Source organism: Panthera pardus, unplaced genomic scaffold (assembly GCF_024362965.1).
Source record: "Panthera pardus isolate Hobbes unplaced genomic scaffold, ASM2436296v1 HiC_scaffold_21, whole genome shotgun sequence".
Classification (NCBI taxonomy): domain Eukaryota; kingdom Metazoa; phylum Chordata; class Mammalia; order Carnivora; family Felidae; genus Panthera; species Panthera pardus.
In genome coordinates, this window is record NW_026526777.1 from 40,931,194 (window position 1) to 40,956,567 (window position 25,374).

Consider the following 25,374-nt stretch of genomic DNA (forward strand, 5'->3'; position numbering starts at 1 on the left):
AAGTAGGCAGTAAATGTTACATTATAGGGACTCTGCCACAGAACCTGGTGCAGTTTTATCAGCTTTTTTAACACATGAAGGATTTACCTCTATTTTAGTAAAAAAAATCTATAAGGGTCTAAACATTTTTCACTCCTCTGCTTTCTCCCACATCATTTCTGAAACTGTAGCCCATCTTTTAAATTTCTAAAGTAGTAGACTTTTATAGTAAAGCATCAAAGGTAAATAATTTGTTTTTATATTGCCTCAAGAGTAGTTAGACCCAAATTCCTAAGTTTTGGTAGGCTCAATTACACATTGCTAAAGAAATGAATTATGTGCATTTTTGCTTTTATATTACCGTTAAGGTGCATAATCTGTACCAGATCATATATTCTGAATTTTGACAGTTGTCATTTCTGTTCTTTAGAGGATGAACCATCTTCACAAACTATTTTAAGCCAAACAGTCTCAAAGAAAACTATCCAGAGAACACAAGAAATTCCAGGTAAGAAGAGTGATTTTATTTTTTGCCTTACCTGCCATCTTTTTCATTTCTTTTTTTTAATGTACACACTATAGCCTGGTTCATCAAGGGTCCCAATCATAACTTATTCAGAATTACAGTGAATCTTCTCTATAGTTTATTGAGTTAAACCATATAGGTATATGTCATGAAAAGATGGAATGGATACTTGAGTATCTACTAATTACGAGCCACTTTGGATATGGTAATTCATTCACATAACTCTGCAGGATAGATGTGCCCATTTTATAGGTGAGAAAACTGAAGCTCAGAGAGGCTAAGACCCTTCTGTATGTTTACATGATAATGTGACAGCCAAAATCGGCTCCAGATTTGTCTTCTTCAAAACCCTTTCATTTTCCCCAAGTACCTCATTGTCACTCTCCCATGTAATAATTAGCCACTCAGTGAAATTCATTAAGTGTGCTGTGAGTGAATATGTCTCACTACCTTCCATTTAAAATGGATTAAGTGGGGGCACCTGGCTGGCTTAGTCAGTGAAGACTCTCGATCTCAGGGTGGTGAGTTGAAGCCCTACATTGGGCATGGGGCCTACTTAAAATAAATAAGAAACTAAAAATAAAATGGATTGAGTGATCTGTATAGTCAAATCATGGCATGATATGGTCAATATTTCATCAAATCTAAAATGTCATCAGTTGTAAGATCCACCATCGTTTTATGTACCACCTAGAAGGAAGAAATGCTGCCAATTAAACTGTAACATCCCATAGATTGTATGATGCATCCCAATTTCAGAGATGTTAAAGACTTTTTTTTTTAAAGTTTATTTATTTTGAGAGAGAGTGAGCGCATGTGGGAGGGGCAGAGAGAGAGGGAGTGAGAGAATCCCAAGCAGGCTTCACACTGTCAGCACAGAGCCCGATATGGGGCTCGAACTAATGAATCGTGACATGATGACCGGAGCCAAAAACAAGAGTAGGATGTTTAACAGACTGAGCCACCCAGGCACCCCGCCCCCCTCAATTTCAGAGATGTTAAAGTGTAAAAACATTTGCATTTTATTATCAATGTAACATAGACTTAGGCTATGTTGACAGTCTACTTAAGTTTTAAAAGCTGTTAAAACTCTTTTGGAAAGCAAGGAAATGGATTTAGTTCACTTGCTAATGCTTAGTTCCTTTGGTTTTTAGTTCTGTTTATTTTCAGTTTGCTGTTTTTGATATTAAGAAAGTCCCACAACAGTAAAACTCCTATCTTGACTTGTTTCTTTAGCCATTGCTTCTAATAAGATTATGCTTTATGATTTGACCTAGTCTGTTCTCAATTTAGAATAAGGTACATCTAGTTCAAGTTTAGTTCTAAGTAAACACACCCTTTATATTTAATTCCTTGCATTGCCTATGTTACTGGGTTAAGATTATAAACTATCTTAGAAAAATGCTTTGAGTAATAAATGCTATAGATTTTCCCAGCCATGTGGAAAAATCATATTCTTGAAATTTTATCATAGCATATTTATTTGCTTATCTCTTACACCTAGAGAAGCAAACTTTTCTAAAATTTAGAGTAAACGTATAAAAATTATGGTGTTAATTTAAGTAAATTGATAGAATGAAGACTGTTGAACACCAGCCTATAGACCATTATAAAACTGTTATATAATAAAATACCTTGAACAGTCTTTTGGAGTTCACATTAGGTCTATGTTTAAGGACCACTAACGAGGTACACAGCTGCATAATGTTGTGCAAAGCGCACTGGACTTTGCTTGTGTTACCCACCCACCTTGAGACACAGGCCTTTATCCTATCATTTCCCCTGCCTAACCTGCAAGGCCACTGAGGAAATGATACAGTGCATGCATATTTTGTACACAGTAAAACACAGATACAAGGAGTCCCTCCCGCTCCCTGCCCCTTATGGTACTTTACAAGAGGTGTGAAGTTCATAAAGTTTTGCTTAAGCATTTCCTTTTCTCAAGAAGCTTATGTTATAATTAGAAATGGAAAAGAAAAAACATTTCTCAGTATAGATGATAAATTGATGGAACCTATGCATAAATTACCTGGAATGTATCAGTAGTGTAGCGTGCATATAAGTAGAAATGAGGATATTTACATCTTTGGGAGATTTGAGATATTAAGAATTCAGTGGTACATTTATTTATTTCTTTATTTATAAAAGAGCTTTTTTAAAGTTTGTTTATTTTGAGGGAAAGAGTGAACAGGGGAAGGACAGACATAGATGGAGGAGAATCCCAAGCAGGCTCCATGCTGACAGCATGGAGCCAGACGTGGGGCTTGAGCTCACGAACGGTGAGATCATTACCTGAGCTGAAATCAGGAGTCGATGTTCAACCAACTTAGCCACCCAGGCGCCCCAAGAATTCAGTGGTACTTTTAAAAATCATCCTGCAGGGGCGCCTGGGTGGCTTGGTGGCTTAAGCATCCGACTTCGGCTCAGGTCATGATCTCACGGTCCGTGAGTTCGAGCCCCGCGTCGGGCTCTGTGCTGACAGCTCAGAGCCTGGAGCCTGTTTCAGATTCTGTGTCTGCCTCTCTCTCTGCCCCTCCCCTGTTCATGCTCTGTCTCTCTCTGTCTCAAAAATAAGTAAACGTTAAAAAAAAAAATTTTTTTTTAAATATCATCCTGCATCTAGCACTTGGCATGCTTCAAGGAAAGAGTTTAGGGAATTATTGAACAAATGCTTATAATGTGTGTCTAGCGGAGGAATTATGTAAATAGTAGTCACTCTTTGATGGAGTACTACTTTAAGTAGACCTTTCCCCTTATAGACTTTCTGTTTAACTTTCATGTTGAAAAATAGTGCTGTAATTGTATATAGGACCACTGGTGTGGACTGAGAGAAATCTATCCAAAAATACCCTTAAGAATAAAGACCAAAGCCAACGGGCCACCTTCTAAAACAACCTACTAAAGACAACTACATCATCTGCCTTCCTGTTTTTCTAAGCCATGAGAAATACTGATTAGTTTAGAACAGGGATACAGATTGAACTCTTATTGTTTGAAGTTCCAGAATTGAAATGTTTTCACATTGAAATAGTCATTGAGTTGTTCATTCAGTTCAGTCCATGTATGTATGTATGTATGTATGTATGTATTTATTTTAATGTTTATTCTTGAAAGAGAGGAAATTCTTGAGTGAGGGAGAAGCATAGACAGAGAGAGGGAGATATAGAATCTGAAACAGGCTCCAGGCTCCAGGCTTCAAGCTGTCAGCACAGAACCTGATGCATGGTTTGAACTCACAAACTGTGAGATCATGACCTGAGCCAAAGTTGGACACTTTTAACAGACTGAGTCACCCAGGTGCCCCAGTCCATGTATTCTTACATAACTGTTCTGTGGTCAGATTCATTCCTTTCTGGAAATCATGGAACTATTTTACAATATAAAATTATATTGGGAGAACTTCATTTACTTTTCCTAAAGTTAAATAGGTATTTTTGTTCCAACAGTTGTGGTTTCTAGTTAAATAATCATAGATAATTATTTTTGAATATCTACCATTTTGTCATGAACATTTGATTCTCTGGCTGCTGAACATTTGATTTTTTTGGAGTATTCATTCTCTAGATCTTTACTGAGTACTTACTTTATGCCAGTCCCCATGCTAGATGCTGGGGGTGCAGCAGTGAGCAAAAGCAGACAAGGGAAGAAGATTGCTACAAAATAAGGGTACTTGGTCTTTTATTCTCTAATAATATCTCTCTTTGGTACTCTGTCTCCTTGAAGCATCTTCTCTAAGGATATGTACATAATAGAGCATACAGGAAATACTTCTTTTTTTTTTTTAATTTTTTTTTTTTTAACGTTTATTTATTTTTGAGACAGAGACAGAGCATGAACAGGGGAGGGTCAGAGAGAGGGAGACACAGAATCTGAAACAGGCTCCGGGCTCTGAGCTGTCAGCACAGAGCCCGATGCGGGGCTCGAACTCATGGACTGCGAGATCACGACCTGAGCCGAAGTCGGCCGCTCAACCGACTGAGCCACCCAGGCGCCCCCAGGAAATACTTCTTAAAAGATAGGGAAAAAAAGTAGTAATTGATGTCTATAGATTAAGTTGAGTTTTAGGTTTTAATTAAGCCTGATAAAGGTGAGAATGCAGAAGAGAAAAAGAGGAAAGTAGTTGTAATAATGGGATTATGAACATGTACAAAATTTATTTTAAAAACTATTTTTATAAGTTTTAAATACCTGATGTTTGAAATACTAGCAACTGAGATAGATATTTCATAGAATCTTACAGCTGGAAGATTTAGGGAATTCATCTACCCAAAGTCTCTATCAATGCAAGTATCCCTTTGTTAGCATCCATTCATATACTGCCTGATCATTTTCAGTGAGGTGAAAATCATTCCCTCACTATCTGTTCTGTTTTGGAGACAACATTAATAACTTAAGTAATTAAAAGCTAACTTTTCTCTTACTTTCTGTGTGTTGATCTTAGTTCTGCCTTTTTGAGCTACAGAAGTTTAATTGCTTTTCTACATCTCTGTCTTTAAGATATATAGAAACATGTTCAATAAGTGTTTTTCGAACAAACAAGTGCCTGGCCCATCACAGTTTCTCTTCTGGATACTCTTAATGGGGAAATTGCGTGAAGTCAGTTTTGTAAAAACAAACATAGGCAGTCAGTGTAATGGCGGGGACCAGTGATAACCAGTTCAGAATGGTTTTCACTGTTCTCCTACAGCGCCAAACACAATGTTGTTGTTGTTTTTAAGTTTCATTTATTTTGAGAGAGAGAGCATGTGCACATGTGCAGGGGAGGGACAGAGAAAGGGAGAGAGAGAGAATCCCAAGCAGGCTTCACACTGTCAGTGCAGAGCCTGATGTGGTGCTCAAACTCACAAATCGTGAGATCGTGACCTGAGCCAAAATCAGGAGTCTGATGCTTAACCAACTGAGCCACTCAGGGGCTCCATGATGTTTTTTATAAAGATAAATGAAACAAACATAATATAATCCAAATTCAGATATATATTGGACTTTAGATAATGTTTGATGTTTTTTGAGAACACAGCTTGGCTTTCTAGGTTAACATTTTATATGATGGGATTGGCTTCCCCATTAGCCCTATACCATTGAACCATAGACAGTCTGAAACCCTGGCTAATGGTAACACTTAAACTAAAAAGTTAGAGTTTGCATTTCCTGAACACACACACAAGGTTAAATAGTTGGAGGTACTATATTAACTCTCAGGAAGTTAACCCCTAAATTAAAGTATGCCATGAATAATCCATAATGAGGATAAGCCTCAAATGGAATAATTGAGTTGGTGCTACAGTACAAATTTGGTTCTCATATGAGAAATTTAGAAGAGTTTTATTTGGTATTCCTTTCTTATATAAATGTGATCTGCTGAGAAAAATTGCATATTTTTTCTATCATGTTCATAAATTTTTTATGGCAGGAAATTGGTAGTTCAGTTTTACATTCCCATACTTAAAATAATGAAGGGTTCAGAAAAACCTTTGTTGAATAAATAGATAATTGTATAATAAATCTAGTATGTTTGACATTTTATATATTTTTTAATGTTCTTTCTTCCTATATTAGTGCTGAGTGAAGATCCTGTAATCAGCCTGTGTAGACGCCCCCTAAGAAGCCCAAGACCTGGTAAGAGATTGTTTTGTCTGTTGGTTTAAATGTTTTGTAAATAGAGTTTTATTTTTAAATAGGTTAGTGCATGTATTCATATGGTTCGAAATTTAAAAGTTATTATAAATACATGGTGAAAAATCTCCCTGTCCCTCTGTCCTTTACCCACCTAGCCTCCTCATTAGAGGGAACCAGTGTTTTCAGTTTCTTAGGTCTTTTTTTAGAGATATTTAATGGAGCTACAAAGAAATTCATGCATAAATGATATTTTCCTTCCTTTTATCACAAATGTTAGCCCAATAAACACTCTTTTCTGTACCTTCTTATTGTGTTTTTATTTTTACTTAATCTATTGAGACATCTTTCCATACATATGTGTATGTGTGTATATGTGTGTGTGTATATATATATATATATATATACACACACATATATATAAAGGCCTTCCTCATTGTTTTTAAGAGGTTTCTATGATTCTTTTTGTTAGTATGATGATTTTAAACTAGGATCAGGGGCTTTTTATTCTTCCCAGCATAATGCTAATAAAAAAATCAAGACCGAGGCTTTCTAGCTCAGTGCTATCAAATTTTTCTGCCTCATTTACATTTCTTTTTGATGAAAACCTCTAACAAGTATTGCCCTTAAGTTGATTTCATGACTGTGAGAGATAACCAGTAAAGGCATCCAAGCAGTCTACTTCTGCTTCCTTGTCAGAGTTCATTAGCACATAGGGGTGCTTTATCATGGGAACTAAAGAAGAACCTTATTTATCTTCACATTAGGTTTCTACTTCTTGATCCTTCTCTTTAAGAAAGAATTAGGATGGGTTTTTTTTGATAACTGTCGTTTTAAGTATTACAATGACAAAGATCTGTTAAGGTTTTGATGATGAACCTGTGGTAAAGGACCACATGATGCATTTCCTCTTAAGCTCTAATCATTTTCTTGCTATCTCTCTTGCAGATTCGGCATACAAAACAAATGGAAATACTAAAATGAGTGAATTAGGTTTGTTTATCTCTAATTCTTACAGGTTCTTTTCAAGGGTTCTGAGGATCAGAACACAGGAGTATACACAGTTGGTCACTGGCTTGAGAATATTTCTTTGTTCATTTTCTCAGCTTGTGGGACACTGTGCCTATGGCTATGACCTTTCTTATTGCCCTGATTCTTAATTCTGTCTGAAATTATGTCTTTTGTTATTTAAGTTCATATAGGAACATGTAATACAAACACATTTTAATTTTTATTAGACTTTGTTGAATTCACATTTCTGTGAGAAAAAGGAATATCAGCTTACCAATTCATAGTTTTTCTTGAGTTAGAAAGTGAATTAGAGATTCACTTTCCAGTGTTTGCTTTGGTGTAGGACATGAGATACCCAGATCCACAGCGTTAAGAGAACCTACATTGATTGTGGTTAGACTTAGTTTTAAGTTACAGTATTTTTCTAAATTTAGAGATGAGTCAAAACGAAGGAAACTTCCCCTTTTTTAAAAAAATAGCTGCAACTTTTTAAAAATTCATCTTTCAGTTAAACTCGGGTTGACTTCTTGGAGACCTCAGGATAGTGTCTGAAAGTGATCCTTACAGTATGCAGTTCATCATGTGTACTGGTACCCAGTAGAGTTTCTCAAGTGCTTTATTTAAAAACTTAAAAAAAATTTTTTAAGTCATAGTTTCTTAATTGGTAAAGAACTTGAAGTTGAAATAATCCACTTTTACTCTTTATGCTAGAGTTAGAAATGATTTTTATAAGTACTTTATAGTGAGAAGTAACTTTTAAAAGTGCTTTCCAGTTTAAAGAACATTTCTGTGGGATTAACAGAAAATGGCCTCCTCTGATTCTTTTTTATAGTAATGCTAGTACCTCTTAGAATATCAAAAATGACTGTTCATGGAGCTTGAATACTAGTAATATCCCCAGACTGTTCTTTCTACTCCTTCCTGCTGCCCCACTCTGCCTCTGTTCTCAAAAACATATTGGCATTGAATAATCTTAAAGGTACCACTCTTAAAGGTGTCTATGCTGTGGATCAGCCTCTAGTTAAAAATCTGACCTGCAGTCCTGTTTTTGCACAGCCTGTGAGCTAAGAAAAGAGACCTTGTGTGGCTAGCAAAGCCTCAAATATGTTTACTATATGACCCTCTATGGAAAAAGCTTACCGCTCCCTGGTTTATACCGGTGGCAGGAATAAAGACAGCAAATCACCCAAACGGTCATTTGTTTGTTCTAAGAGTAAATTCAGAGAGTTGCATACTTGCCTCAACATAGATTGAGCACTCCAATCCATGTTAAAGCACTCCACCCTAGTCTGTACTGACAGCGTAAGAAGATGGGAGACACACGGACTCTTGTGTTCTGTCTAGCCTTCTCTTTGAGAAAGCATCAGAGTCTCATTTGTGAAACCTTCATGTCTTTGTCCCCAGACAAAATACAAAGTATGAGTTCCTTGAGTATCCTTCACTTCACTGCTCACACCAACACATGCAATAAGTCTCTAGGAATAGAAAACCTTATAGTACAGGTATACCTGGAACTTTGTGTTTTCCTTTAAAACTGTAGCTGAGGAAAGGAAAGTGGTATAATTAGTGGTTTGTCTCTGCCTGAAGAGATGGTTGTATGTGATCTATTCTTACAACAAACAAGTGCCCTAGGTCTTCTGAAAGTCCTTTTATTAGTTGGTTGAGATCATTGGAAAAGTGGTACCTCCTTAACAGCTCCTTTATTTATTGCCATTTGTCTACTAAATGCCACAGCCTGTATAATTTTGTTTTCCTTTTGGGCCCACTTTATTTGGGAGCCGGGTGGCGAGGGCTCTAGGCCTCCTGGGCCCACAGCAGTGCTCACTGGCGCGTGCCGTGCCACCCAGAGCAGCATACTGCTCCATGCTGTGGCCTGAGTACCACAGGCGGCTCACACCACCAGAGAACAGGGGGCTGACAGTCCGTAGCTCCTTCGGCCACAGCTGGTTGAGGGCGACCCCCTTGGTCTAGGCCGTGAAGACGGCTTTTTCAGAGGTCTTGTGGGCCCGGTGAAATCGCATCCCTTTGTGGACCAGGTGTAGGCGAGGTCAGTGGCCAGTATGTCAGAACTAAGAGCCAGTGCCATGTTCTCACCGTGAATCTGGGGGACACCAGTTGGGGGAGTGGTGGGTCCTGGGGATCCTAGGTGGTGAAGCTGCCACCCCAGGCCCAAGGCTAAACCCCCCCGCAACCCCACCAACCTTAGCCAGGATGTCCCCAGCTTTGGGAAGATCTACTGTGACCCAGCCTATTCTTTCTCTGTTTTGCTACAACTTTTATAATATTTTAACTTTTTTTTAATTGAAGGTATCATTACTCCAAATAAGAGTTGAATTTCTCAAAGCTTCTGCATAAGCATAGGGAAGAGTAATACCTTTTTTAAAAAAAAAGTATTTTAACCTTCTACACGTAGAAGCCAAGAGGTTTAAAATGAAGATGAATGCGAAACAGGGAAATAAAATGAAAACTTCTCATGTGGTACTAAATGCTACTGATTCATCATCAGATTGTATTTAAATATTTATGCATTCTTTGTGGCTTGGGTTAAAAAGGTGAAAATGTAGAATGTTTAAAACCTTGCATGAAACCTCATTATTAAGCACTAATTTCACACTATTTTCTTGAGTTGTTAAGTCATGGTTTTTTTTTGTCATGGTATGAACAATTTTAGCAAAAGTCTTAAAGGTTTTTATTCTGTGATACAAAAGTCTATTCATTTATTAAACAAACATTTATTTTTAACCACCTTCTGTATGTATCAGTGACTGGCCTAAATGCTGGAACCATAAAGAGCCATGATAATTTTTTCCCCTAGCTCTTAGAGTAGTAGCTCTTAGAGAGATAATGGAAAAAAAAAGAAAAAAAAAAAAAACAAGCTAGATAAATTAATGTTGTAAGTGTTAAAATGGTGGTATATGTATTTGATAGCCTAGAAGAGAAGTGCCTTATTCTGCAGGAGAGGTTGGGAAGGTTTCATGGAGGAAATGGCATTTAGGAGGACTTGAAATTCCTGACCTTCATGTACCAGAAAATGAAAACCACAGTTAAAAAGTCTATAGCCAAGACAACGAGTAGACTGATAACAATGATGATTATTGTCAAATGTATAGAACATCTAATTCATAAGATATTATTGGATTATGCATAAGGCACAATATTAGTAATAATATTGAAGACAGCCTTGTTTAACAAGTTATTGTTCACCCTTTGAATACTATTGATATTGTTAGCAACATAAAATTCTTTAAAAAAATTTTTAAAGTTTATTTATTTATTTTGAGAGAGAGACAGCATGAGTGGGGAAGGGGAAGAGAGAGAGGGAGAGAGAGAATTCCAAGCAGGCTCCATGCCACCAGCACAGAGCCTGATGTGGGGCTTGAACTCACAAAGCCACGAGATCATGACCGGAGCTGAAACCAAGAGTCAGACGCTTAACCTACTGAACTACTTAGGCGCCCCAGAAACATAAAATTCTAAAGAAAAGACCTTTGGACACTAGATTAAAGTGTTCAGAAATCCATGATATATTAAATACTTGAAATATAATGATATAAAAAATAAATGGGGAGCTCCCTTATATAAGTTGGTTAAAAAATATTCTTAAATTCTCCCCATGCTAATTGGACAACACATACATAAACAATAAAGGAGATTTAATTTTACTTTTATATGAGTGATTAATTACTAGGTGATTTGGCTCTGAACAAATTGACCTGGAGTTTAAAAAGTACATGGAAATAAATTATATCAGGATCAGAAAGGGAGGGATTACTGCACTATTCATTTTCTTTCTGGTGACTCAGTGAAGAAACACACAGATTCTAAAATCAATTTAGCCTAAAATTTTGCTATACCAAATAATTTTAAACTATATAAAACATAATGTTCAAATATAGTTGTAACTTTAGCAAAGCTACTGTTAGATCTTATTTTTTAAGTTTATTTATTATTTTGAGAAAAAGAACATGTGTATGCTCAAGCGAGGGAGGAGCAGAGGGGAAGAAAGAGGGACTCCCAGATGGGCTCAGACTCACAAACTGCGAGATCATGACCTGAGCCGAAATCAGATGCATAACTGACTGAGCCACCCAGGCTCCCTGCAAAGCTCTATTTTAAACGAGTTACACTTAGAAGTTATTGGAACCTCTTGTATTAGAAGAGTTCAGCCCTCAGCCTTTTCTTTGTCATTAATTCAAAAAATTATTGAGAGAGACTTTTGGTTTCCCTCCTGTTCCACGTGTAAGAAGCTAACCTAGCAACGAATAAACACATCTAAAAAATCAAAAGCTCTTTTTTGGATCTGTGAGAAAGGAGAGAACGCAGGGCAAACCCCTGCCCTCAAAGTTGGAGAAAGATGCAAATACAGGAAATTGTGGCTTACCAAGAGCTCAGGCTCAAAAGTGGAGATGTCTCCAGGAACCAGTTCTGGGGTAGCAAAATCTGAACTGTAACTGATGAACTGCAGGAGGCTTGGTGTGCAGAAGTCTGAGTTAAATATTCCAAGGGGACCCAGTCATGGGGAGTACCCCACTAGATTTTGAGGTATACCTCCAGGGGCTCGACCAAATTCCCATAGTAAATATCAGAGAAAAGTCCCCTCATGCTTCAGCAGGGAGCGGGGGTTGGGGGGGAAAGAATCATTTTGAAATATGCCAGAGCACTCTGTTCTTAATAAGGCCTGCCTTCAGGGCAATCTAGTTACCCAGAACCTGACCTACTGGGGTATTATCAGCCCAACTGACCTGGGGAAAGGAAAATACTCTATTCCAGGCCACCGTAGACAACATGTCCCACCTAAGGAGAAAAGAAAAACACTGAGAGCCATTTGTGGCATAAATTCACTAAGAGACTAAGACCTAATTATAGGACTATGAAGCCCTTTCCCTTTCTCTCTGGACCTCATCATCACATTACTAGAGACCTAGTTACAGAAGTTCCTTTAACCAGTACATCATGTCCACCATCAAGACAAAATCTTAACATTAAGGTATGGTATCAAGACATAATGAAAGGCAGAAAACAATTTGAAGAGACAAAGCCAACATCCGAACCAGTATGGCAAGGGTGTTGGAAATAATCAGACCAGAAATTTAAAACGACTATGATTAGTATGCTAGGGATTCTAATGGATAAAGTAGACAGCATGCACAAACAGATGGACAATGTAAGCAGAGATGGAAATCCTAGGAAGCAAAAAGAAATGCAAGGGATTCAAAATCACTGTAATAGAAATGAACGCCTTTGATAGACATATTAGACTGGACTTGGCTGAGGAAAAAATTTCTGTGCTAGAGGGCATATTGATAGAATCCTCAAATAAATGATAATGTGATAGAGGTGTTAACCAGTGCTATGGTGGTAATCAATATATAAATGTATCAAGTCAACATCTACACATACTTACACAGTGTCATATGTCAATTCTCAAATACAATTCTCAACCAAAAAGCAGAGGAAACGACTCAACAAAATGGAACATCCAAGGACTATACAACTATAAAATATTGTATATAACATACGCATAATGGGAGTGCCAGAAGGAGGAGAAAAAAGGAACAGAAGAAATACTTGAGACAATGATCTAGAATTTCTCCAAATTAATGTCAGACACCAAACCACAGATTCAGGAAGCTCTGAGAACATCAAGCAGAACAAATGCACAAAAAATACACCTGGGTGTTTATCGTTTTCAAACTACAGAAAATCAAAGATGAAGAAAACCTGAAAGAAGTTATAGGAAGAGAAGACACCTGACCCATAAAGGAACAAAGATAAGAATTACATCCAACTTCTCTTCAGAAACCATGCAAGTGAGAAGAGAGTGTGGAATGAATGATTTTAAGTGTGAGAGGAAAAAACCACCAACCTAGAATTCTGTATCTTGCAGAATTATCATTCAAAGGGAAAGCCTTTAACCAGGCTAAGGATAAAAAAAGAAAAGAGGTAAACTAAGGTAAAAGGACACAAATTAGTATAGATTTCATGAAAATTAAAAGGATAATATAGAAATACTATGAACATGTTGAAGCCCACAAATTTGATAATCTAGATGAAATGGACCCTTTCCATGAAAGACACAATCGGCTAAAACACACAAGAAGAAATAGATAATCTGTTATCTATTTAAATACATCTATATCTATTTAAATACATTGACTCAATATTTAATAAATTTCCAAAACAGAAAGCACCAGGCCTAAATGAGTTCACTGGTGAATACTATCAAATATTTAAAGAAATTAATTATACCAGTTCTCTAAGGTACCTTTCAGAGGATAAAAGTAGAGGAAATACTTCCTAACTCATTTTGTAAGGCCAGCATTCCCCTAATACTAAAACCAGACAAACACAAGAAAACTATAGATCAATATCTCATGAACAGATGCAGTATTTCACAAAATATTAGCAAAATGAATTTTAAAAAACTACAAAAAGAATTAGGGGCACCTGGCTGGCTCACTTGGTAAAGAACATAACTCTTAATCTTGGGGTTGTGGGTTCAAGCTCCACATTGACTATACAGATTACTTTAAAACTGAAAAAAAAAAAAAAATGCTACAACCAAACAGGATTTGTCGTAGGTATGAAAGACTGGCTCGACATTTGAGAATCTATCATATTAACAGACTAAAAAAGCAAAAAACACATAGTATTAATAGATGCAGAAAAAGTGTTTGACAGAATCCAACACCCATTCATGATAAAAACTCTCAGTAAACTGGGAATAGAGGGAATCTTTCTCAACTTGATAAACACTATCTACAAAAAAAAACCTTACAGGTAACATAATGGTGAGACACTGGAAGCTTTTGTACTAATATCAGTGCTAAAAAGGAATAAGCCATCAAGGTATGATAGGAAGGAACCTAAATGGATATTTAGGCATAGATGCCCCTGCTCACCACTTCTTTTCAACATTGTGCTGGAGCAACGTAGCTAATGCAGTAAGACAAAGGGAAGCAAAAGGTATACAGGTTGGGAAGGAAGAAGTGTCTTGGTTCACAGGTAACATGATCATCTGTGTAGGAAATCCAAAAGAATGGACAAAAAATAGGAACTAATAAGCAATTATAGCAAGGTTGCAGAATGTAAAGTTAATATAAAAAAGCCAATCACTGTCCTACATACCAGCAATGAACAAGAAAAATTTGAAATTAAAAACAACACAATTTAGTTAGCACCCCTCTCCCCACCGAAATGCTTACAGGTATATATCTAAGAAGATATGTACAAGATCTATGTGAGAAAAATTATAAAACTCATAAATGAAATCAAAGAATTTACTTAAAACCAACGGAGAGATATTCCACGTTCATGGATAGGAAGACTCAGTATTGTCAAGAAGTCAGTTCTTCTCAACTTAATCTGTAAATTCAGTGCATTCCCAATCAAAATCCCAACAACTTATTTTGAGAAAATGATTAAGTTCATATAGAGTCAAAAGACCCAGCATAGCCGATACAGTATTGAAGAATAAAGTAGGAGGACTTAACCTCAAGACTGACGGTGAAGCTTCAGTAATCTAGACAGTGTGGTATTGGTAGAAGAATAGATGAATAGAACAGAATAGAGAACCCATAAACAGATCCACGTGTAGTCTACTGATCTTTAACAAAGTCAATACAATGGAGGGCAGAATCTTTTCAACAAATGGCTAGAACAACTGGATATCCACATGCAAAAAAAAAAAATCTAGACACAGACCTTAAACCCTTTGCAAATATTAACTAAAAATGTATCACAGGCCTAAATGTAAGTTTTTTTAAAAAACTGTACAAAACTCCCAGAAGAAAATCTAAAGGCCTTTGGGTATGCTGATGCTTCTTTAGATGAAAACAAAGAGCACAACCCATGAAAGAATTGATAAGCTGAACTTCAGTGAAGTTACAAACTTCTGCTCTGCAAAAGAATGACAAGAGAATAAAAACACAAGACACTGAGAGCAAATACTTGCAAATGACACATCTAATAAAGGACAATTATCCAAAGTATACAAAGAACTCTTAGAACTCAACAATAAAAAAAAAACCTGATTTAAAAAATGAGCTAAAGACTTAACAGACACCCCAACAACAGATATACAGATGGCAAATGAGCATATGAAAAGATGTCCTACATTGTATGTCATCATGACATTGTCATTCTTACCATATGATCCAGCAATTACACTCTTGGATATTTACCCAAATGAGTTGAAAACTTAATGTTTACACAAAAGCCTGCACACACGCTTATAGCAGAATTATTCATAATTGGAATAATTATTGGAATTATTCTACTTGGAAGCAACCAATGTGTCTTTCAGTAGGTGAATGGATAAACTGGCACATCCAGACGGTGGGGTGTTATTCAGTGCTATAAAGCACTGAGCTGTCAAGCCATGAAAAGACATGGAGGAACCTATATGACTGTTCTGGAAAAGGCAAAACTATTGAGACAGTAAAAAGATCAGTGGTCATTGGGGCACCTGGGTGGCTCGGTCGGTTAAGCACCCAACTTCGCTCAGGTCATGATTTCACAGTTCGTGGGTTTGAGCCCCGTGTCAGGCTCTGTGCTGACAGCTCAGAACCTGAAGTCTGCTTTGGATTCTGTGTCTCCCTGTCTCTGCCCCTCATCTGCTCACGTTCTCTCTCTTTCTCAAAAATAAATAAACATTAAAACAGAAACAAAAAGATTAATGGTCATCAAGGGTGTGGTGGTGGTGGTAGGGGAAGGATGAATAGGTGGAACACAGGGTTTTTAGGGCATGAAAATACTCTGTATGATATCATAATGATGGATACATGTCATTATATGTTTGTCTAAACCCATAGAATGCACAACACCAAGAGTGAACTGTAATGTAAATTAGGGTCTTTGGGTGAACATGATGTGTAAATGTAGATCCATCAGTTTTACCACTATTCAACAAATATACCACTCTGGTGGGGGATGTTGATAATGGTGGAAGCTATGCATGTGTGGGGCAGGAAACATAAAGGAAATCTATCTACCTTCCCCTCAGTTTTGCTGTGAATCTTAAGCTGCTCTTTAAAAGAAAATTAATAAAACAAAATAATTATCATTAAGTGCTGAATACATACCATTATAAATAAGACTGATGCAGTGGTAGATGGGTGGTAGACTAGAAATCAGAAGAGCCTGTATTCAGTTCCTTTTTTATCACTTGTTCATCCTGACACCCTTAGACACGTCACTTAATACCATAAACCTTACCTATGAGAGTCCTCTTGTGACATTAGGGAATCAGCAGATATGAAGGGTATTTTTGAAAACTAACTGGCAGCATGCAAATATCAAGGAAGTAACTATTATTAAGATAATGACTAAGATGTAACTATTGGCTCTTAAGAAAACATCTTTTGTTTGCATGCTATGTGAATAGTTATATAAATGAAAATAAACTCTACAAAAGGGATAATATGTGTGTTATGGAACGATATCTTTTTGTATGAGTGGAAATATTAATGAAAAAATTTTAAGAGAATAGCACTAAGGCAAGTTTGATTTTCCATTTTTCTGCTTGAAAAAGAAAATTGAAAAGACAGTTTCCCTTATGACCCTAGATTAAAATGGAATATAATATACCAGGTCCTAGCTTTATAAGAGTGACATAGTATTTGCTGTTTTGGTTAGTTTTTTCCTATACCAAAAATATTGGCAAATGTATTTCACATAGTGATTTACACTTGCCCCTGTCATAGTGGTGGTTTGACCAGTGTTATATTAATATAATTAAACTGATCTGAAGAAAATATTTCCAAGTTCACCGTATAATGTGTTGGCACTTGCCTTCCACGGTATTGTTTTCCCCTTTTGAAAAGCAAAAGGGGTTAAAAGCAACAGAGGGAAAGCTGAAAAGAAAGATTTCAGCTTTGTGAGCAGTCTGATTCATGCCACTTCTCAAAAGATAACTCAGCAATATTTTAGCCCAGTTGTACAATGCCACCCTTTGGGTTTATCTCCCTTAAATTTTTTTTTTTTCAGTATAGCCCATATAAAAATACTGTGTTCGATACACGTTGCTCATTTATCTTTGTCCAAATTCTCTGGCTCTGAAAAAAAATAGCATACGTGGACGTGCTGGAGCTAGGGTTTCTCTCCCTTTCTTCTTCTGGACATACTAGTGCAGTAAAGAACTGATTTGTCTTTTCCACCAGTATGATGGGTTTCTCAAGACGGCATGGGGAGTGTGGCAAATAGGAGAATGAGAATTCAGTAAACCTATAGGGACTGGAATATTTATCAATGGAGAATTTCATACTTTCTGCAAACAGGTTACAGTTTAGAGTACAAACGGACCTGCGGCTGAAAGAAAAATAAACTCTTCCTGATTCTAGGTTGTATCGTACTTATTTCTGAAATAACCTAAAGGGAAATAACATATTTTTTAACATTTAACAGAAGAAAAATTTTAGTTGGTCTGTCTTTATGTTCACTTCCCTAAATTGTATATTATAGATTACATATTATATATTATATAGTTATATATTGTTTATTCCTAAGCTTTAGCTTTTGATGTCATGTATGATGTGTTTGCTTTTCTTTTCTAGAAGCCACCAGCAGCCAACAGAAGGTCAATTTTTCTGAAGGAGGTATTTTCTTTTAAAATATTCTAAATTTTTTTTCATTAACGTGAACAATTTTGATAGTTACTTAAAGAAGAAAATTTTTCTTCAGGAAAAAAGTTCATGCTTATCTAAATTCATAATTGGGTCTTAGATAAAATGGGATAGGGTGAGTGATGATAGCCTTTATATGCATTTCAAACGTCTTTTGTCTGAGTTAATTTTAAGTAAAGCCAATGAAAACAGACTTTGGCATATGCTGGCCTTTGATTATGGTATTAATATAATCATTTTTTCTAAATTCTCATAATCAGTCTATGAATAGGACAGTAAAACTTAGTCCATTTTAAAACCCACCATAATTTTAATTACCTGCATACTGAAATGCTTGTATATGAGTGTGTGTGTACATCCCCCCCTTTACAACCGCAGATACTCATATGTAAGCACACATGTACATATACTAATTTTGGCTGAATTTACACACTATATGTAACCCCCCCCCCAAAAAAAGGTAAAATTTCTCCACTATTAATGCTCCTTTGTTTCCTTTTTGACTTTACATTAACGCCTCAGAATATAATCTTGTAGATATTACTCAGAATATTTGCTTGAGATATAATTATATGCCTCAGATAACATTAATGAGCTCAATTTTAGCTCATATAAAACTTTGTGATCCAGAATAGTAAGTGTAATAAATAGTGATTCTACGTCTGATAATTAAAGAGGCTTCATTTTAATGTTGAATTACTTGTTTTAATCTAGATCTTTAGAGCATTAGAAGAAAGACTATACTAGTGTATTATTTCTTTCTTTTTAGAAGAAACTGAACAAGACGATCAAGACAGCTCTGACAGTGATATTACTATTCTTAAGGTCAGATCCGGGGATTCTCTTGATTCTGGAGGTAACATATCTTCATATTCATATGACTTTATCTTAGGAGCTGTGTTTTTAGTAAAAATCTAAAGGTATTTTGTGAATTTACTTTTTTAAAAAATACTTCCATAAAATATTTTATTAAAACTACTTTTTTAGAGAGTATACTTTTTAATATTTATTAAAATTACTGACTCCATGTGTGCATCTGATTAGTAACATGTAATGTCTATATAATATCTAAACAAGTCACTTTAAAAAAAAATTTTTTTTTAATCTTTATTTTTGAGAGAGAGAGACAGAGACAGAGCACAAGCGGGGGAGGGGCAGAGAGAGAGATACACACAGATTCCCAAGCAGGCTCCGGGTTCTGAGCTGTCAGCACTGAGCCCGACCTGGGGCTCAAACTCACGAAGCGAGTTCATGACCTGAGCCGAAGTTGGACGCTTAATTGACTGATCCACCCAGGCACCCCACAAATAAGTCACTTTTTAGCCTGCTTTGATATTTATGGAATATAAGATATTTTTGTGCTCAAAGAAGTTATTTGTAGTTTGTTTAAAATGTTACAGAGAAGCGGATCTCATTGGTAGTGGTATTCCTTATATTATCAGGGATGTTAGCTCTTAGGAAGTTTTACTATCCCTAGGTAATCACTTTTATTTCTGGATTGTTCAAATTCACACCAAGTTAGTAGCAACAGTTTATGACTATTCATGTGAATTTGTGTTTAAGTTTATTCAAGGAAAGAATTGACCGTGGGGGGAAAATACCAATTGAGGCTTAAGAGGGTGCTGAACCAATTTGAAACTCTGTAAATAATGAATAATATTATAATTTAGTCCCATGAAAGAGTAATTCTCTATTTTCCCCTCACCATCTTTTGAGAATTTCCATAATTCTGTGTTTTACTTTATCATTCCATTTAAAAAATAGGCTCATAGGCTGGTTTATGGGCATTTGGTATTCTGTATATTTCCCACCCTTCCTCATTGTTCCCCATTCTTTCTTGATACAGAAATCCCAAAGGAGATATGCACCATTCTAGCATAGTGGTTAAGAACATGGGCTCTGGAGCCAGAATCCCTGGGTTTCACTGCTCCACTACTAGGTTTGTGCCCTCAGGGAATTGCTTAATGTCTGTGTTCCTCAGTATCCTCATCTGGGTTGGTAAGAGGTTAATTCATATGTGCAAGCACCTAGAAGGTACCTGTCACATAGTAAACACTAAACTAAGTGTTCTTATTAGTTTTGGTATATGTATACATAAAGCTCTAAAAATTAAAAACTAATTAAGCCATTCCTGTAGCCAATAGTTTGATGCTATTGCTAGCAGCATATAGCTCTTTGAAACTTCATACACTGAAGGGTCTGTGATCCCTTTAAGAATTCTAATAAATTCTTAATGAAGCACACATACCCATGTGCAGAAGAAAACTCTAGCTAAAGAAGAAAAAAGGGAGCATATTAAGAAGAATACTGATCTTCTTAGATTATTTTCTGAGCCAGTTATCCCTTGAAGAGGTTCAAGAAGAAACAAACAAGCATAGAGAAAAAAAGAAAGGCGAGCCAAGAAACGGACTCAACTGTAGAGAACGAATTGATGGTGACCAAAGGGGAGGAGGGAATGGGGGGGTGAATGAAAGAGGTGATGGGAATTAAGGAGTGCACTTGTGATAAGCACCAGATGTTGTGTAGAAGTGTTGAATCACTAAATTGTACATCTGACACTAATATTGCACTGTATGTTAACTAACTGGAATTTAAATAAAAACTTAAAAAAAAAAGATCTGTTGGAATGCAAGAAGAGAATATTAGAATTTCATGTATATTTATATTTTATTTCATCCAATTAAAATGTCTTTTTGTTTTATAATAGATACAACACATTAGTTAATACATTATTTCAATAACACACGTATTTAATGTTAGAAATATGTTTTGGAGGGGCGCGTGGGTGGCTCAGTCAGTTAAGTGTCAGACTTCGGCTCAGGTCATGATCTCATGGTTCACGAGTTTGAGCCCCACATCGGGCTCTGTGCTGACAGTACAGAGCCTGCTTCGGATCCTCTGTCTCCCTCTCTCTCTGCCCTTCCCCACTCATGCTCACTCGCTCGCTCTCTCTCTCTTTCTCTCAAAAATAAATAAGCATTTTTTTAATTAAAAAGAAATATGTTTTAGAAATCAATGCTCAAATTTTTTTTAATAATAGGAGTACACTAACAAAAATATTTAGCTACCACACCTGGATGTGTCAAATGCTTTTACTTCCGAGTTAACAATCTGATCACTTTTGAACAGAGTTAGTTATAAATTCCACTTTTATATGAAAATAAGTTTTTAAAGAATAGGCTAAAATATGTAACATATTAACCATTTACAAGAAAAATCTGAGGCAAAATGGGTATTAATGATTTCAAGAAGATCCATTATAAACTTTCAAAGTGTTCCCCAACTCAAAGGTTTCATTATCTTCCTTACCTCATGCCATGTTCTACATCTTCTATTTTTTTTTCTTTAGAAAGTCGTTAGGGAAAAGATAATTATTTAGTTAAGTTTTTAGATACAACATGGCTCTTTAGAAACTTAAAAAAAATAAAATGTGTTCCTGGGACACCTGAGTGGTTGGGCTCTGTGTTGCATTCCACACTGAGCATGAAGCCTACTTAAAATAAAAAAAATTAAATATTCAACACTGCCCCAAGTGTTGAATTCCCTGGGGTTTTACTGAATATTTTTGTTCTTTTGATTACTTACTGTTCTCTTGGTAAAATATGCGTTTAAAAAGTACAATATGCTTGGGGCGCCTGGGTGGCTCAGTCGGTTAAGCCTCCGACTTCAGCTCAGGTCACAATCTCACGGTCCGTGAGTTCGAGCCCCACATCAGGCTCTGGGCTGATGGCTCAGAGCCTAGAGCCTGCTTCCGATTCTGTGTTTCCCTCTCTCTCTGCCCCTCCCCCGTTCATGCTCTGTCTCTCTCTGTCTCAAAAACAAACAAACGTTAAAAAAAAAAATTTTTTTTTAAAGTACAATATCCTTTATAGTGCACTTTATTTCTTTTGTTCTTTCAGATCAAACTACGAAATCAAGTCAATATCCAGAATCACTTTGGCGGTCATCACAAAGTAAGTAAAACCATGTTTTAAACTCTTGAAATTCTACCTGTGTGTGTGTGGTCAAATGCTGTTTTTTTATTTTTGAAGATCCTCTTTTAATGTAAAGTGTTGAAAAAGAGGTATAGTGAATGCTAAAAAACTCATCCTGCATCTTGAATTTGCTTCATCTCTGTACTCAACCTTGAATTCGAATTTAAAAACAAAAATCTGCTTTCTGTGACTTGTTGAATGTCCTTGTTTGCCATATAAATTTGTTGACTATTCTTAGTTTAATTAACTAACGTAGTTTGAGCCTACTTACATGGACATATTCTAATAAGGATATAAAATTTTATATGCAGTATGATTTGAGCTCTATTGCAAAAGTTTGGAAGGATGAATAAACAAGTGATAAAGCAAAGTATAATAAGAAGTTAATGGAAAGCTAGGTGGTGTGTATATCAAAATCTTATAGCCTTGCAATTTTGAAAATTTTCACAATACGTTGAAAAAATATAACAAAAGAAAGGATTGGAAAGTAATATACTAAAGTGCTGATAACAATCATTTGTTTAGAATGGTAGAATAATTGGTGATATTTTTCTTTTCCTTTTTTTCCTGTACTTTACAGATTATCTAAAGTAGATATGTATTTTCTTAGGTTAAGCAGAAATGATGCTGTTTCTTTCCCATGTTTATTTATTTTTTTAATTTTTTTTTTTTTAACATTTATTTATTATTGAGAGACAAAGAGACACAGAGCATGAGCAGGGGAGGGGCAGAGAGAGGAGGAGACACAGAATCCGAAGCAGGCTCCAGGCTCCGAGCCATCAGCACAGAGCCTGACGTAGGGCTCGAACCCACGAACCGTGAGATCATTACCTGAGCCAAAGTCGGTCACCCAACCAACTGAGCCACCCAGGTGCCCCTCTTTCCCATGTTTAATTAAGTCCCAGAATTTGAGTTAATTATTAATCTAAAATATCCTTGTATGTAAAATCTTCAAGGACTTTTTTTTTCCTTCCACATCACCTTTCTTGAAACATGAAACTGTTTTTAAAGAAAAAGTCTTTGTAAATCTGTTTTATTAATCATTGTATTTATATAATTCCACATATTTCACATTATATATATTTAGTTTTTAGCAGGTTCTGGGATAAAACTGAGATAAAATAAAAGCCACTGAGACACAAAAATAAATCCTTTGTGGGGCACCTGGGTGGCTCAGTCGATTGAACATCCCACTTTGTCTCAGGTCATGAGCTCACGTTCATGGGTTCGAGCCCTGCTTTGGGCTCTGTGCTGGCAGCCTGGAGCCTGCTGTTTTGGATTCTGTGTTTCCCTCTCTCTCTGCCCCTCCCCTGCTCACTCTCTGTCTCTCAACAAAGAGAATAAAACATAAAAACAAAAAATTTAAAAAATCATTTGTGGAAAATTACTTGCTGAATCATCTTATATGTTTGCCCTTTGTTATGCTAAATCTTTGATATTTGGAAGCTCTTAAATGTATCTCTCTATATAAATTATGCTACATGCATACAATTATGAAAAGTGAGTACTTTGTGTACTAGTGAATAGGTGATCAAGGTATATATCCTTGAATTTAAGATGCCATTATTTTTTGTATAACTGAAAAAGAAAAATCATCCAGTTAAACTATGATATACCCTCAATTATAAGATACAGCCCTACATCAGAGGTGTTTTTTTAAAACTACTCCTTGGGGCTCCTGGGTGGCTCAGTCAGTTAAGTGTCTGACTCTTGATTTCAGCTCAGGTCTTTATCTCAGGGTTGTGGGTTCAAGCCCCAGGTTTGCTTCCACACTGGGCATGAAGCCTACTTTTTCAAATCAATGAAAGACATGTTAAAAAACAGGTCTACTGTTTTTCTTTTGTTGGGATAGACTGAAAACAAATCTGGAAGAATATTCATATGTCTTATTCGACATGGTATTCCACTTAGTAGATATTCATGAATTTTTAAGTTACACATTTCTAGAATGTTCTATTTCTTGGGGCACCTGGGTGGCTCAGTCGGTTAAGTGTCCAACTTCAGCTCAGGTTATGATCTCGCGGTCTGTGAGTTCGAGCCCACATCAGGCTTTATGCTGAGAGCTCGGAGCCTGGAGCCTTCTTTGGATTTTGTGTCTCCCTCTCTCCCTCTGCCCCTGCCTACTTCATGCTCTGTCTGTCTCTCTCTCTCAAAAATAAACATTAAAAAAATTCAGAATATTATATTTCTTTTACAGTTAGCATGTATATATTACCTTTGTATTTAGAAAAAATAAATTTGAAAAATTTACAATAATACTTGTATCATTGGGTAGAAATAACTCATTTCTTCAGAACAGATTTAGAAATTTCCCTTGTTATAATTGTTTGAAATATCATTTCTAATCATCCCATTTGTCCTTAAATACCATCCCAAAACAAAAAAGTAACTACTTTTTTTACTTCATAACTTTCACTTCATAACTACTTTGCAATGTCCACAAAATTGCTTATATAGTATATGCCATATACACCAGTACATAGCATAACATATATGGACTGCGTGGGTTTGTATCTGAGCTTTACTACTTCCATATTTTATATATATGTATATATATGTATATATATATATATATATATACTATTTCTATATATTATGTATATACATATGTATGTATATATATGTATGTATATATTCCATATATTTGTAAAATGGGAATAATGGTGTTGACCACATAAAGTGTGAGAATTAAGTAAAATTATACTTGATACCTGGCGAACATTTAGTACGTGCTGCCATTATTTTGATGGTATTGATTTTAAAGTTGACTTAGTATCCAATTCCTGAACACTTTGATGCTTAGAAAAGGGAAAACAATGAATATAGTATATATGTTTGGGACTGATGAAAGAAAGGTTTGATTTTTGTGGTGATTTTTTGGTTTATAGTATCCATAGTATACAAGTATAATGTCTATGCAGTATTTTCATTGTTCTTATTTCCAAGTATTCCATGACCTTATCTCTGTTTTCTGTTATAGGTCGAGACTTCATAACTCTTGATAAGCAAACTTCAGTGCTAAGTAAGTGGTTGGTTGTCTGTTCTTTTATCAGTCAAGCAATTCTCACCTTGTCTTATTCTGCCAACAAAATGTTTGAATGGGATTTTAAGTCATTTTACCCTCTTTGCCTTTTAATCCGCCACACATTAGTATCAAATGTATATAATTACTCTGTGATGTGGAAATGTGTTCAGGATTATTTTACCTAAAGTAACTTATTTGCAAGAGTGAATGGTTAACTTTTTTCTTCTTAAATACATTGAAACCAAGTTCATGTATTATTGAACTCAGTCATTCTCATAGACCAGAACAAAGGATTGGTACCTAGTTTTGTCTATTAGGTGATTATATATTTATTTGCTGTCTATTTTGCTATAGGAAGTGGTTCATCCTTCACTGGTGTGATCCTTTGACATTATCTTTTACTTCTGAACCTATTGCTTTTATTGTTTTCTTCCCCAACTTTGTTTTACCTTTTGATAACAGGAGTATGGTATACGTTTTCAAAATATTGAAATGATATCTTGGTATATGCATTTGCTTTAGGCTCGGGATATCAAAAAAAACCTCAGGAATGGTTGGAACAATCCACAAGAATAAGGACTAAGATGCAAAGTAAGTTGCTAAATCTTTACCTGTTACTGAAGT

The 25,374-nt window shown here is 35.9% G+C and overlaps 1 protein-coding gene across 4 annotated transcripts in view; it reads left to right on the plus strand.

Annotated features, from left to right (window-relative positions):
• Nucleotides 1-25,374, plus strand: part of TOR1AIP1 (torsin 1A interacting protein 1) — a 43,550-nt gene that overhangs the window by 1,951 nt on the left and 16,225 nt on the right. For 2 of the 4 annotated variants that reach the window (XM_019428184.2, XM_019428156.2), the window contains exons 2-9: nt 410-487; nt 6,062-6,121; nt 7,067-7,111; nt 17,683-17,724; nt 18,521-18,607; nt 21,651-21,704; nt 24,706-24,747; nt 25,273-25,341. In XM_019428184.2, coding sequence (XP_019283729.2) covers nt 410-487; nt 6,062-6,121; nt 7,067-7,111; nt 17,683-17,724; nt 18,521-18,607; nt 21,651-21,704; nt 24,706-24,747; nt 25,273-25,341 — 477 coding nt within the window. The remainder of the gene's footprint in view (nt 1-409; nt 488-6,061; nt 6,122-7,066; nt 7,112-17,682; nt 17,725-18,520; nt 18,608-21,650; nt 21,705-24,705; nt 24,748-25,272; nt 25,342-25,374) is intronic. The other 2 variants (XM_019428193.2, XM_019428176.2) reach the window with 1 other exon arrangement.